Here is a 15,520-nt window from a genome sequence, read left to right as displayed (position 1 = left end):
CTAATAGAGGGATTATTAATGGCTTTAAATCTCTTTAACAGCCACCCCCATTCTGCTTCCTTTAGCTTGTTCCCTTTAGTCTGCTGGGGAGGAGGGAACCTGATTTGTTCCCCCAGCTCCAGGAGTTCTGGGGGTTTCCATGCCTGAGTTGTTGTAAAGAGTAAGAGAAACATGTACTCGCCAGAATATTAAGAAGCGCAAAGAAGGGCAGGAAAGGCGACAGTTGGCGTCAGGACTGGAGGAATGCTTAGGAGTTCCAAGTGTCACAGGCTCGGGGAGATCTAGGCTGGAGTCAGCCCCCCAGGGAGCTCGGTCCTCATCCGCCTCCACCCCCACCTCCAGTTGCAGCATTTCCTGCTCTGGATCCTTGCGAACTACCCTGTCCCCACTTCAACCCCCATGCAGCAACTTGTCCTGCAGGAACCTGCCAGGAAGGTAACGGTAGAGGAAAGCGCTCGCGGGGGAAGAGGGGAGGCATCAACAATCTCGAACTAAACGTTTAGGGAAGTGAAGACAAAGGAGAGCTTTAATTTTCTGCCTCTTCTTCCGGTTGTCTCCACCGACCCACCACCCTGTCCTTGGTAAGCTCGGTAAGGATTGCTGTCCTTGGTAAGCTGATGACTTCGACGTGAAGATTCCAGCAGAAACCGAGGGACTTCCAGGCACTGAGGAGAGGGACTCTGGAGCAGTAGTCTGAAGTGTCCTGAAAAGGGCCAGATAGGGTGGGGAGGTTTGAGGGACTTACGATTGCCAGGTTTTCTTCCCTTAGTGGCCGTAAGTAACGCCCCTTCAAAGTGAAAAATAAGAAAAAAGCCTTCCTCTTTCTTAAAGTTAATCAAGGTTATTGGCAGCACTGGGGTTTCCTGGGTCACGCGAACAGGACTGTTTTCTGCACAGTGCCCCGCCCCATGCGATGTCACTGTGCTCAGCTGATATAAGGACAAAAGCCCGCAGGGTAAAGGACTCACTCCACTCTGGTCCCGGGGACATCATCTCTGACTCCAGGAGGCGGGCGCTCTACGGAAGACAGACGCTGGCTGCTGACTGCGGGTAACGGGTCCCTCAGACTCTTTTGCACAAGTTTTTATCAAAGCCAGGGTCATCAGGTTCCCAGGCGAAGTTGTGGCAAGGCAGGGTGCCACGCCTGAATTCCAGAGTTAGCTTCCCATTGTAACCCCCGGGTGGTAACGTCTAAGGATAGCCGGCTGGGGTAGCATCTAGAGCTGATAGGCTTGGGCCACAGGGGGCGGGAGGTGTTGAGGCTTGGGAAGGGGAGCCCAAACCTTTCTAAATCAACCTTATAAGGTTTGGTCTGCTGCACCCTAGAGCAAACTATCTGGTATCAGATGTCCGGAGGAAGGAGGCCAAGTGAGGTCCTATCCCGGGGAGGAGACTGGGAGTGTCCGGTCTATCACCAGAGCCACCTCCAACATCTGGCTTGGTGCCCACTGACCCAGGGGAACCCGCAGAGCCCAGTATCGATGATAAGTGATAACGGGGTTAACAACAATTCAATGGCAGTCCAAAGAAGCAGGTCTGCAGAGCATGATTCCCTTCACTCTGTTTCCCTTTAAACAGGGTGGTTCTGAAAGCAGAAGTGACAGGGTAAGGGAGGGAGAGATGACAGCATTTGGTAGTAGCTCTTCAGGTCCTAGGGTTGGGGTGAGGTGGTGGCTGGTGGTTTAGAGGAAGTGGGTGCACTGTCTGAAGTTCTCTTGGCCCGCCTCCTCCCAAAAGACCAAAGCTGGTTTTGGTTTGCCATGTCTGGGAAATAGAAACTGATCTTTAGAGTGTGTGTGTGTGTGTGTGTGTGTGTGTGTGTGTGTGTCAGGGGAGAGTGGGAAGGGGAGCAGGCAGGAACTGAGGGTTCCTGTGTCTGGACCTATACCAGAACAGTGACAGCACTCTGAACCAGAAGGAAGGGTTTAAATGTTAGGAGGCATTTAAATTTTAAATGGCACTATCACTGTGAAAGTGAAAGAAGAGACTGTGGGCTTTCCTGATAGAACAGGAGTTACACCCATCAGAAAGCAGAAATCTATTTTAGAATTATTGACACAGCAGGAGGATTTTCAGTAGTGACTGCTGGACCCAAATGGCAGTCTCTAAGTTCTAATGTCTGGGAGGATTACTTTGTTGGTGAAAATATGAAACAAAATAAAAAACTACTCTCAAAGTTCTGGAGGGTATTACTTCCTGCTCTTCCGTAACTGCAAGGGAGGAGAGGAGTCCTCTCTTATGTTGCACACAGCTTGGAAAGCCTACTGTTCTCACAGCACCGTAGGTTTTCACCGAGAGGGCACTTGGTGGGTCTAAGAAGTCTAAACTTACAACAAGCAAGGGAAAAGGAAAACAAAGATTGGAGGCATCTAAAAGTCTTAAAATGCCAGGTGAGACCCACACCTTTAAATCCAAGCACTGGAGAGACAGTCACAGGTGGATCTCCAGAAGTTCAAGACCAAGCTGGTCTACAAAGTGAGTTCTAGGTCACCCAGGTCTGCATAGTAAGACCTTGTCTTAAAAAAAAAAAAAAAAAAAAAAAAAGTCTCACAGTGCAGTATGCAGAATTAGAGCCATTGGTTTTATCATAGATTTTGTTTCTACAGAAAAAAAACCCAAAAAAACCAAAACAAACAAACAAAACAAAAACAAAAACAAAAACAAAAACAAAAACAAAAAAAAACCCAAAACAGCAGACAGTGTGGTTTCTGGTGGTGTTGGGGAGAAAACCCAGGGTCTCCCACTTGCAAGGAATGTTCTTTGGTTGGTGGTTGAGACTCTGAGAAGCTCAAGGGTCCATGCTAGTTGACTCTGTTGGTTTTCCTGTGGAGTTCTTATCTCTTTAGGGGTTGCAATCCAAGAAAGGAAATTCTTAGAGTTCAGTGTGTTGAGTTTTCCTTTTCAATTTTTTAAAAAATTCTATCTGCGTGGGGCTAGAGAGGTGGCTCAGCAATCAAGGGCACTGCTTATGCTTGCAGAAGACTTGAATTGATTTCTAGCTCTCACAAGGCAGTGCACAGCCACCAGTAACACCAGATTCAGGGAATCTAACTCCCTCTCTGGCCTCGGCCACCCAGGCACACACATACACAACATACACGTGGACTGAAAATCCAGATAGATAAAGCAAAAATAGATGAAGTTTTAAAAGGACCCAATTATTTTCTTTTATGTGTCTTGGTGTTTAGCCTCCATGTATGTCTGTTCGCTATATGCATGCTATGTATGCCTTTAGAAGAAGAGGGTGTCAGATTCCATGGGACAGAGTTATAGACAGTTGTTATCCACCACGTGGGACTGGGATTTGAACCTATGTCCTGTGGAAGAACAGCCAGTGTTCTTTCACTGAGCCATCTCTCCATCCCTTTCTTTCCTGTATTATGCATTTAATGTCATGTGTATGAAATGTCTGCCTAACCTAAGGGGGAAAATGTTGAGACAGAGAGAATATGAATCTGACCACACAGTCTGTAGCAAACAAACCACATAACCCCTTTTATTTAAAAGTTGATTAGCTAATAACTGGCAACTTTCCTAATTTTGCCTCCATTTCCTACTCAGGAAGCCAAATATGTTCCCTGAATTAATCATGAAGGATGCTCCTTTTCTAGCAGGTTGCCTCTTTCCCCAGTAATAACAATCTCAGTCAGACCACACCCAAGCTTAGCAGGCTTTTCAACTCTCCTTCCTGTTATTAAGTTCCAGCCAACGCAAAAGATGGCGTTTGACTCTCTAGTTACAGTTAGCTCAGAATCAATATCACGTTCTCAAGTGAGTGCTCTTAATAACATCCACAGTTTCCTGGAGGCTCCAGCGAGACACCATCTCACCTCTTAGCCCTAAGCTCAGCCTTTAGCCAGGTGAGAACCCATCGAGCCTGTCATGGTTTGCGGATGGGAGCTTGCTGGTTCTGCACCGATGTGGTGAGTGGTGACTCAGTTCTCTTGTAGCTTCTCAGCTTTCGGTTTGAGTTTTGTTAATGCTTCTTCTCACTTGAGGGCAGTGTCTGGGGTGGAGTTGGCCTATTCCTTTTTATCCCCTCCTCTCCTTTGTGTGCCCCATTAACCATAGCAAGGAGAGTTGCAGGGCAGAACAGGCACTTCGGACCAGCAAATTTGCAAGTCTCCCTGAGCTGGTATTCATTTAGGCCAAGAATCATAGGTCACTAATAAAACCAGATATGGTTCTCCATCTATCTTAGTTTTTATCATGAGATTCTAGCTTTGATCCAAAAAGTCATCTCTCTGGTTTGCAGCGAGCCTCTTGAGGGGACACAGATGGTTGGGTCTGGGTTCAAAGGTTGGTGACATGAGATGCAAGTGTGGAGATAGTTTTCACTCTTCCTGTTGGTTGACAGCTCTTCAGGGTGTTCTATGTCTAGATACCCTACTCTCACACACACACACACAAATCAAATCACACACCTTCCTAAATGTCTAAAGTCTGCCATTTGATTGGAACTATTGTTCCAAATAGTCACCAATTTTGTTCATGAAATTCTGCCAGGTATAGCTGCAGGAATTCTGCCTTCACCTTCCTAACCAGATCTGCATTGCATCGATATTCTATGAGTGTGTATGTGCATACATGTGTGTGTCTACATGTGTATGTGTACATGGCACGTGTAACTTTTTTTTTTTTGACACAAATAGAAACCACCTGGATCAGAGGACTCAAAATCATCTTTTCAACAGTAGCAATGATAAATTATTAATAAAATCGCATTGGACTAAAAAAAATCTTAAAAATTTCCTAGTCTTGATCAGTGGAGAGAGATAAAAATGAAGCAAGACAGTAAACACCAGCATACTACACAGATTGCTTTTGATCAAGGAAGCTTCCTTCCTGGAGTCTACAAGTACTATTAGAAAATTTCTTGGGTTTTACATATGACCCAAGAGACTGCCACTCAGAGAACTTGACCGAGGTAGTCCCCCAAACCACAGCATATGCTCTGGTAAGATGGCCCAGTGAGTAGAAATGCTTGCACATAGAACTGATGACCTGACTTCCATCCCCAAATTCCACAAGGTGGGAGAGAACTGACTGCTGACCTCCTTGTGCACGCCGTGGCACTGGCCAGTGTATGTATACAATACATCTCTAAAGGAAAGCCACATAAGATGAGCAGTTCCCTGTGGCCATCCCACGGACTTAGCCTCTTTCATGAAGCTGGCCTCAAGCCTTGTGGGATAAAGGTCCAACTTCAGAAAGGCGCCCTTAAACTTCATTTTCCATCTGCGCGTTCTTGTTCTAGTCTAATGATTCTTTCTGGGTTTCAGGAAAAGGTTTCAGCTAAAGGCCGAGAAGATGAGTTTCCTGGCAAATTTGGAACTGAACTTTGCGGAGTGTATAATAGACGGGGGAAAAGCCACCCTTGGGGTTAGGCAAAGGATGGAAATGGACGCCACTCACCGGATGAGACAGAACGAAACCATCGCGCAAGCCGTGTGCGCTCTGCTGAATTCTGGCGGCGGAGTGGTCAGGGTTGAGATTGAGAACGGAGACTATAATTTTGAGAGGGATGGAGTAGGCCTGAATCTGCCACCATTGTTCAGAAACCATTTAGACCAGATGCTGCATGGAAAGTTCTTTTTAATATATGTGAGTTCGTGGAATGTGGCAGCCTCACAAGAAGTGCGGCTCGCTACCTTGTGTTCCAATATGTACCACAGATGTGGAACATTTACCGAGGTCATGGATTCTAAAGAAGCCCTGACATTCCTCAGAAGGGTCCAGGATCTTAGAAATCTTAGTGATCCCGACTCACTAAATCTACAGGAAGTGCCTATTGATGATGATCAGATGATCTTAGCTTCTGATTTGTTTGATAGCCCGCAGCTCCAGTACCTGGAAAAACTCAACTTTACAGAGTCCCCACACGTTGAATTTCAAATGTTCCCGGCAGACCTCTCACAGGGCCTTAGAGAGAGACTTCCCAAGTGCGTCTCTGCACTTGCCAATTCTGAAGGGGGCTATGTGTTTTTTGGCGTGCATGATGAGACCCGTCAAGTCATTGGATGTGAAAAGGAAAGAATAAATCGTCCCAGCTTAGTGACTACCATCGATGTCTGTATCAGGAAGATGCCTGTCTATCACTTCTGTGCACATAACAGCAAAGTGCAATATGCCCTCAAATTCCTTGAAGTGTATGATAAGAAGGTCCTCCGTGGGTATGTGTGTGCAATCAAGGTAGAACGATTCTGCTGTGTAGCGTTTGCCAAAGCGCCCGATTCCTGGGAGATAAAGGACGGCAATATGAAGCAGCTAACCGAAAAGGACTGGACCTCTTGGATGATAGAAACCAACCCAGGTTAGGGAACAAGATGGAAATGATATAATGTTTGCTGGGTGGGGTAGGGTGGTGTGGGGGAGAGGCACGGTGCCAGGCGTGAGGTGGGATAGGGGCAGGGACTGGGTGGGGGTGTGGGAGTGTAGAGAGAAAAGAGAGATGTGAGATTCTTTGAAATTTGGGGGAAGAGATTAATCCCTACAGGGCAGGTCACTGCCCTTCCCTCTGACTATTCATCTTGAATACTCTGCAGGTTAACCTAGGCTGGCCCCAAACTCAAACAAACCCTCCTGCTGCAGCCTTCAAGAGTGTTGGGTGACAGGTGTGAACCACCATGCCTGGGACAGCTTTCCTCATGTTCATGTTAAGACCTCATCCTTTCCAATGACTAGCTTTCATTTAACTACTCAGCAAATCCCCATTTCACACTGACAGATGCGCCCTTTGTAACTTTTTGACAGTTTCTTCTCCCCGCTTTTTAAAGCACTCTTTAAAAAAAAAATTTTTTTTTAAATTTTATATATATAGACATTTTGCCTGCATATTTGTGCAACATGTATGTGCAGTGACTGCAGAGGTCAGAAGAGGGCAACAGAACCCATGGAACTGGAGTTGGATGGTTGTGAGCTGCCATATGGGTGCTAGGAACAGAACCTATGCTCTTAAGTGCTGAGTCACCTCCCAACCTGCAAACAACATTTTTCATTCTTTCTTTGAGCTTTTCATGAGCAAATCATGATTTCTCCATTTTTCCATGGCACTAACCATACTGAAAGTCTAGAAAGCAGGGATTCGAAAGGCATCTGCTTTGGAAAAGACAAGATAAAATGAGATTAGATGAGAGAAAGCCAAAGGTAACTTCGAAAGTAACAAAACATCGAGGGAGGAGAAGATAGGGGACTTGTGGAGGGGAACCTGGGAAGAGGGATAGCATTTGAAATGTAAATAAGTAACCAATAAAATAGTAACAAAGCAAAACAAACAAGCCAACAAACAAAAAGGTCCATTTCAAAAATCATTCAGCATCCTATACCATCAACTGTCACATTTTTCTATTCACATATGCTTAAAGTAGTATTCTAAAAACATAAAATTTTTTGATTTCAATATGACTAAATATTAAGTATTTGGAGAGGTGGCTCAGAGGTTAAGAGCGTGGGCTGCTCTTGCAGAGAACCTGGGTTTGGTTTCCAGCTGATCTGTGCTGGAAATGCAAATATCTGCAAATCATACATTTGAGTTTAACATGGCTCAGCTAAGAAGTGGGGTCTGCCCTCTGTATATTCAACTGTTGTTTCATGTTTCCTCAGAGCTTTCCAGTTTCCCTCAGATGATCCCCAGGTGGAATATGTTAAACAGCACACCCCACAGCAGGACTGTGTTGATACATAAATATTTGAAATCTGTGGAAGAACTTCAGAAGGATTACTTTCCAGGTAACTGTCATTTCTGGCCACTTTGGAACATGTTGATTGTTCCCATATTTGTGGGTGGGAAAGCCTTGATTTGAATGTCCATACAAAACCATCTATGGAAAGTTTAGAGAGGGACTGGAGCTATGGCTTAACAGTTAAAAGCACTGGCTGCTCTTTCAGAGGACCTGGGTTTGATTCCCCACACCCACATGATGGCTTACAACCATTACCACAATGGGTAAGTATGTTGCAATATAGTTGCAGAATCCAACATTAGCAGTGAGAATGAGTGCATTATTCCCATGTGCAAGCACAGGGCTGAGTGTGGACTATGTCCAGGAACATCTTGTCATGACCTTGTTCATGGATTTTCTTGGTTCTTTTATTGATTACAAAGTGTTTTGAAATATTCTAGAGTTTCTGGATTTTTTTCTTGGTTTTAGTTATTTCACTATTGAACTTTTGCATACAGCTGGGACATAGAATAAAGATATAATTTAGTAAGTAATTATACCATAAAACTTATGTATCTACCTAAATAAAGTAAGTAACTAGAGCTTTTCAAATGATCTGCTGACATTTCTTTTTCAGATTCTCTTCTTTTGTTGGCTTTTGGAAAATGACTAACATTTTTCTCTTTCTTCCTCCTCCTCCTCTTCTTTCTTTTTCTTCTTCTTTCCCCTCTCCCTTTCTCCTCACCCTCTCTTTCCCTCCTTTCTCTTTTTTATTTTTCTGTTTTTTTCAAGATAGGTTTCTCTGTATAGCCCTAGGTATCCTGGACCTCAGAGTTAAAGGTGTTGCCACAACACCCACCACTATTTTTTTTTTATTTTAAGCAGTACAGTACACATTTTTCTACAAATAACTGACATGGTCTGAGGATAAATTTTGAGTAGTAACAATTGTTTATAAATTTAGATGAACATTCCCAAAGTACAATCCAAAATAGATGCCCAGACCCATATTCACCAATATGGTCTCACCATGGTGGCTTTCTTCTAGAAGAATCTTAGAAGCATTTTGTTGTATCAAAAAGAAAAGAAGAATCCAATATTTTGATGGCCAATACATTCAGTCAGTGAGCTGATTTGGAGAGAATTGTCAATTTTTTAAAAAGAATTATTTATTTTATGTATTGTGAGTACATGTAGCTGTCTTCAAACACACCAGAAGAGGGCATCAGATCCATTACAGATGGTTGTGAGCCATCATGTGGTTGCTGGGAATTGAACTCAGGAGAGCAGTCAGTGCTCTTAATCACTGAGCCATCTATCCAGCCCCAAGAACTGTCAATTTTACAATAGTAAATTTTCTCCTGATTCAACATGGGTTGTCTGGTTAAGCACACAAATATTTTCTTCATTTTGTTAAAGCGTAACAATTTATGATTTTAGTAACTCTGAAAAGTAACATTGCTAATTAAACTGTAAGATGTGTGACTTATGAGACATTGAAGTACATCTATAATCAATGAGATGTGGCATATATCCTAATTACTTCAAGGCTTTTTAACATCGTTCTTTCATATGATAATGTCATTCTTAGAGTGGGCTCTTTCACGATTCTAACTTCTGATGGTGATCTGCCTATGTGCAGGAAAAGCTTAGTTCTTTCTTAATAAACTTCTTGATGTGAAAAGAAAAGGTAATTCTGAGTAACCTTTTCTATATTTATGTTTTTTTATTTCTTGTACTTGGTCTTCACTGGTTAATTATTCCCAAAAAAGTGTTAAATTAAAATAGTAGTAGAAAAAAATGTAGTAAGATACATGCTGAGTTCAGCCTATTTTAATCAAAGATAACTAGTATTTCTCTTGGCCTGTATAAACTTTACTGGTGTGTCCAAGTTGTCTGTATATCCAGTTTATGGTACCAGCCATATGGTCAACTACCTTTCATTTTTCTTTAGAATCTGCATATTGCTCTCTATTTGTACTTTTAAAAATTAGTTGTTCAGGGACTGTAAAGATGGCTCGGCAGTTAAGAGCCCTTGTTGCTCTTGCAGAGACCCGCATTCGATTCCTAGACCCTACATGATAGCTAACAAACATTTGAAATTCCAGCTCCAGGAGATTAGATGTCACCTTCTGGTCTTGGCAGGCATTGTATGCACATAGTACACAGACATTCATGCAGAAAAAAACACCCATATGCATAAAAATCCAAATACTTTTTTAAAAAATAAAAATATTAATTGTTTAAAATTCTATTACTTGGAGTATCTATTGTCCATCCAACTAAACACAGGAATAAGGACTCATCCTTGGCTCTATTTTGTACCTTGATTTGTAAATACAGATTTGTTTGAATTGGATTTTTGTAGTTGTTGCTGTCTTTGTTTGTTTGTTAGAGACAGTCTCACTAGGTAGTCCCGGATGTCCTAGAACTCACAATGTAGACCAGACTGGCCTTGAACTCACAAAGATCTGCCTGCCTCTACCTCCCAAGTGTGAATTTGATTTTTTTTATAAAAGGATTCATAGTTTGTGTTATATTTCAATCAGGATTTGTAATCCTCCAAAATTTTTAGAAATGGATATACATAAAATATAACATGTATCCAATATATCATTTACTAATATTATACATCCAAAAAGTGTCTTTCATTTTTATATATATTCATACATCCAATATATAAAAATCTTGTAAGAGACTTTTAAACCTCACAATGAACCTACATAAGGTAGATATTCTCGTTGTACAGTTCTGATGTTAGTACACCCATAGTTTCATGTAACCACCATTGTAGTCAAAATACAAAGCAGTTCCATCATTCACAAAGAAAACCACCGCCGGGCGGTGGTGGCACATGCCTTTAATCCCAGCACTTGGGAGGCAGAGGCAGGTGGATTTCTGAGTTCGAGGCCAGCCCGGTCTACAGAGTGAGTTCCAGGACAGCCAGGGCTACAGAGAGAAACCCTGTCTCGAAAATACAAAAACAAAAACCAAACAAACAAAGAAAATTACCTTCAGACAGACTGCCCTAACTCGTAACCTGTGGCAGGTGTTGATTGCTTGCGCTCACCAGACAGCATGTGGCTTTTGTCAAGGGTCCAGTTTGGCTCTCAAGTGCTTTTCTCTATATCCTCATCTCTCTTCCTTTGTTTCTCACTTTTGGAAACACAAGCTGTGTAGAGTTATCCGGATGGACTGTGGTGCTTGTTGCTGCCATGGTTGCACAGGCCTCTCCTTTTTGTAGACAGCATTTCACCGTGAGGCTCTGGTTGGCCTCAAACTCACAGAAAGCCTCCGGAGGGCTGAGATTTAAAACACATTCTACCTCTCTCAGCTCATGCTTCTCCTTTTATTAGCTCTCTATTCCAGCATCCTTACTCTGGCTAACTAAAGGGCATCCTGGAGGCTCAGCCCAGCTGTCTCCTTTTCATAAAGACTTCAACTGTCTTTTATCCTAAACTGTACTTCCCATTAATGTTTGCATAATCCGAGTGAGGCTCTTTCTTGCTTCCCTTGCTACTTTGTTCTCATTGTTGTACCCTTTGATTGCAGCTGGTTCTGGGCTCCCCAGACTCAGGATTGCTTCTCTTTTTGTTACTAATATAAAACTGATCATTGACACGTGGTAGGGCCCAAAGGTTGGCAGATCTACATCATGTAATGGTGAAGTAGAATCAGACTAATTACTAGATATTGATTTGTTTAGTGATTTACTTAAAGCACTGCTTGTGCCGCCTCTATGCCAAGCATGGCTTCACTTGCCACCTGAAAGAGAATGACCTGGAGAAACAGCTGAAAAAGAAAAAGGGTCCTGCCCTTTAAATCCCACTGACAACCACATACTCTTCAGTAAAATCTTGCTTGCTTGCTTGCTTGCTTGTTTGCTCACTCCACCTAGTGGTTTTAGAGTGTAACGTGTGATTACAGCCTGGGCTTGGGCTTGAAGGCTTTCCAGAGCCATCCTGGCTTTTGTCCACTGGTGGCATCTCCTCTCTTCCACTCTCATTGATGTTAAGTGCTTATCCAGAAAGATTCCCAGAGCAATGGTGATTATTATCTTGTCTCTGATTCATTCCGATTCTTTCCTTGTCTAGTGCCACCCAATGGGATTACATATACTCCAGAGAGTGTCTACAAGGACCTCTTCTCAGACTACAGAGTTCTAAGAAAATTAATAAATACAGAAATGCGCTGTTTCTCTCAAGGGATATTGATCTTCTCCCACAGCTGGGCTGTGGACCTAGGTCTTCAGAAGAGGCAAGATGTCATCTGTGATGCTCTTCTAATTTCCCCGAACAATGTCCCAATCCTGTACACCATTTGCAACAAGTGGGATCTGGGGAACAGGCACTATTCCATGACAGTCGCCCGCACCCTGAAGCAGAGGCTGGTGAACATGGGTGGTTATGCTGGAAGATTAGGCATCATTCCCTTGGTCTTACAGCTGGATCCTGACCAAAGAGTAAGGGATGATTTAGAGATACCGGTTTACCCCGAATCCTATAACTTCACAACCATGCAGCAGGTGGAAGCTCTGTTGCAATCTCTTGTGGTCATCATGTTTGGGTTCAGACCCTTGTTAAATGAAAAGTTAAACTCTGAGTCTGAGACTGTGGCCCTACTCACAGACCAACAGTATAAGTTGCTTTCGATGAACCTGAGCAAGCACAGAGAGCTGTTTGTTCATGGCTCGCCAGGATCAGGGAAGACCACTCTAGCTCTCATGATCATAGAGAAGATTAGGAATGTGTTCAACTGTCAAGCTGAAGATATTCTTTACATCTGTGAGAACCAGCTTTTGAAGAGGTTTGTGAGGTACGTAGTCTGACTCTATTCAATTCTTTCTGATGGGCAATTTTAATGGGTGTGGCTTTAATGGGCGTGGCTTTCAATGGGTGTGGCTTTTGCAGGCTAAGCTCTAGGTTGTTGTTACCATGCTCAGGAACTAACTGTTCCTATCTATTGGGCTGACTTGCTTTGCTTAGCTGAGCAAATCTGACTGTGTTTCTTACACTTTCAGCAGGCAAAACATTTGCCAGGCAGTGACACGGAAAACCTTCATGAAAAATACCTTTGATAACGTGCAACATATCATCGTGGATGAAGCTCAGAATTTACGAACTGAAGAAGGGAATTGGTATGCAAAAGCAAAAGCTATCGCTCAGAGAGGGAGAGATGGCCCAGGAGTTCTCTACATTTTTCTGGATTACTTTCAGATCAATCACTTGTGTTGTAGTGGCCTCCCTGAGCTCCAACACCAGGAGCCAATATTGAAGCTCACCAGAATGCTTCGCAGTGGAGACAACATAGCCAACTACCTTCAAGATATAATGCATCTAATCCAAGATAATCCTCCCCCGAATGTCCCCCGAGAGGCCCTGACGATGGGCGAAGAACCTGTATGGGGTCCAAATGTCACAGGCAATTTAGAGATTACTGATGAGTTGAATTTGGAGCAGATGGCAATCTATGTAGCAGAGAAATGCCAGTGTCTTTGGAGGTCTGGCTATGACCCCACTGATGTTGCTATTCTTTTCACTAAAGCTAGAGATATAGAAAGATGTAGAGAAAGGCTTCTGCTAGCAATGAGGCGGAGGACCATGTCTCAGCTTGGTGAGGAGCCCAGTTTACTAGTGCAGGTCAGGGAGGGGTTGGATAGTCTGGGTAATCACATCGTGTTGAACAGTATCCAGCAATTTTCAGGCATGGAAAGAAGTATAGTGTTTGGGATCATTCCAGTGGGATTTGAGACAGCCATTTTCTACAATGTTCTGCTCTGTCTGGCTTCCAGGGCAAGGACCCATCTGTATATTATAAAAGTTGTGCTTTGATAGGAAGATGCTAGCTTTCAGTTAGCTAGGGTTAGTCTCTAGATGTCTTTGAAACTCTTTGACCTAAACATTTAAGCACCAAAACATTTTGTGTACAGTCATCCATTCAGGGCAAGCAAATATGGGTATGGGGGATTCAGACAATAGGAAGAGATAGCAGAGTAATTAGCTGGCACTGACATTCTCTCTCTCTCTCTGCCTCTCTCTCTGTCTCTCTGTGTGTGTGTGTCTGTCTGTCTCTCTCTGCTTCTCTCTCTGTCTCTCTCTGCTTCTCTCTCTGTCTCTGCCTCTCTGCCTCTCTCTCTGTCCCTCTCTGTCCCTCTCTGTCTCTGTCTCTGTCTCTGTCTCTGTCTCTCTCTCTCTCTCTGTGTGTGTGTGTGTATCAGGAAGGATTGGTTGTTTGAGGACACATGTGGTATGAAGCAGAAAGGACACTGTGGGGCTCAGGGAGGGGAGGGCACAGATATTAGCAAAATACTGTGGTGCACAGCTTTAATCTCAGCATGAGGGAGACAGAGGCAGGAGGACCTTTGAATTTGAAGCTAGCCCGGTCTACAGAGTGAGTGCCAGGACAACCAGAAAGGCCAAGAAACAATATGCTGGGGAAATGCTGGCAGTAAATGTCATGACTATTTTATTTCTCTAAAGTTTCTATTCATGGTAGTTTAATCCTGGTGCTCAGGAGGCAGAGGCAGGTGGATCTCCATGAGTTTGAGTCCAGCCTGCCAGGGATACATAGTGAAACTTTGTCTCAAAAAAAAATTCCATACATTAAAGAAAAAATTCCAAGATAAAAAGAAAACTGGACAAGGATTTTGACAAGAAGAGCTAAACAGCTCCTACACATGGAGGAGACATGACTTATGGTAGCACGAGTGTCACATAAACAGGGTGTGTGATGACGTGCTGTTTGGAGAGAAAGACCTGGCCATGGCCCTGATATGCTTGAATGTTTATAGCCTTTTACCTTGAGGTTCATTTCTAAGGAAATTACTCTGCACAGACAACTTGCACACATGTAAAAAGCTTCTGAATAGACGTGTAGAATTTTGCTTCTAGTAGCAGAAAGCACAATAGTAGTGAATATCTATACAGATGAGTTAAAGGGAGTAATTTACAGATTATCTCAACACGTCATACCGTGAAGCCAGAAAAAAATGAAGTCTCCCTTGTATTTATGTGTGGCCATCTCTAAGATGTTCTGTATTGTGAACAATGTTTGTCCTGTGCCTCTAGAGTTGACACACATGCTTGCAGATGCATTCAGGATTTTTGAAAGCAAACCTTAAAAACTGGCTTTGACTCTGGAGAAGGGAAATCGGTGCTGAGGGAGAAGAACAGCTTTTGCTCCTTATGACTCTAGGTTCTCTACCATGTGGTACCTGATGGAGTTCTGCTCTGCATGTGCTTTCACTTATGAATGTAATGGATTTATACATGACTTTCTCAGTTTTTTTTTTAATCAACCTGTATCCTGGATAAACATTTCATAATCATAGTGGATATTGATAGTGGATAGTGAATAGGGGAATTTGAAAACTATACAACGTAATAGATTTTTACTATGTAGGATTTAGAAGTGCTGACACACTGTCATATTTGGTTCAAGCTTTTTTTTTTTTTTAAATAAAAGACATAAAATGTTGCAACTAAAGCAGAACCTTTCTGTATTCTTTTACATTCTATTGCTTTTTCCCCTTTCCCTCAAGGACAATGACAATCAGGACTTTGGAATATTTGTTAGAGTTTTACACACACAGGTGATGGCATCAGACCACACTAGACAGTAGAATAAAGTGAGGGTGGGAGGAAAGGCACTGGGACTCCAAATAACTGGCAAATTAGTTTCTATGGCAACAGTAGTAATTATAAAGATAATAGAGGGCTGAGAAAATAGTTCAGTCAGAGGAGCGCTTGCCAGGCTGAGTTCAAACTCTAGAAATCATGTAAAGAAGTGGGCCATGGCGATGCATATGTAATCCCTGCTCTGGGGAGAGTGGATACAGGTTCCTACCCTGACCTTCTGGT

General features: G+C 43.0%; 1 protein-coding gene and 1 long non-coding RNA gene across 5 annotated transcripts; one reads left to right on the top strand and one right to left on the bottom strand.

Annotated features, from left to right (window-relative positions):
* The first annotated feature begins 148 nt into the window (after positions 1-148).
* On the top strand, positions 149-15,152 carry LOC117711389 (schlafen family member 5-like). Of its 4 annotated transcripts, none has more exons than XM_076936165.1 (5): positions 149-435; positions 5,283-6,313; positions 7,603-7,728; positions 11,756-12,476; positions 12,682-15,152. In XM_076936165.1, exons 2-5 carry the CDS (start codon positions 5,311-5,313, stop codon positions 13,490-13,492), a joined length of 2,661 nt encoding a protein of 886 aa, XP_076792280.1. In that variant the 5' UTR covers positions 149-435; positions 5,283-5,310; the 3' UTR covers positions 13,493-15,152. The 4 variants fall into 4 exon arrangements, with proteins under 4 accessions (XP_076792280.1, XP_034362898.1, XP_034362897.2 ...); XM_034507007.2 differs by lacking the exon at positions 149-435 and adding an exon at positions 442-581; XM_034507006.2 differs by lacking the exon at positions 149-435 and adding an exon at positions 701-1,050.
* On the bottom strand, positions 499-1,108 carry LOC143442727 (uncharacterized). The gene is made up of 2 exons (XR_013111143.1): positions 969-1,108; positions 499-703 (listed from the first exon to the last, which is right to left on the bottom strand). It is a non-coding gene; the product is annotated as an uncharacterized LOC143442727 (long non-coding RNA).
* Positions 15,153-15,520: the final 368 nt, after the last annotated feature.

The sequence above is a fragment of the Arvicanthis niloticus genome, chromosome 6 (genome assembly GCF_011762505.2).
Source record: "Arvicanthis niloticus isolate mArvNil1 chromosome 6, mArvNil1.pat.X, whole genome shotgun sequence".
NCBI lineage: Eukaryota > Metazoa > Chordata > Mammalia > Rodentia > Muridae > Arvicanthis > Arvicanthis niloticus.
Note: the sequence above shows the minus strand (reverse complement) of the source record. Positions and strands in the feature narration are given on the sequence as shown.

Excerpts from the sequence above, each read along its gene's own strand:
- LOC117711389 (XM_034507006.2), top strand. The coding sequence starts at position 914 with ATGTCACTGTGCTCAGCTGATATAAGGACAAAAGCCCGCAGGGTAAAG. Across the intron at positions 1,051-5,282 it reads ACGCTGGCTGCTGACTGCGG|GAAAAGGTTTCAGCTAAAGG; the intron begins GTAACGGGTCCC and ends TCTGGGTTTCAG. Across the intron at positions 7,729-11,755 it reads TCAGAAGGATTACTTTCCAG|TGCCACCCAATGGGATTACA; the intron begins GTAACTGTCATT and ends TTCCTTGTCTAG.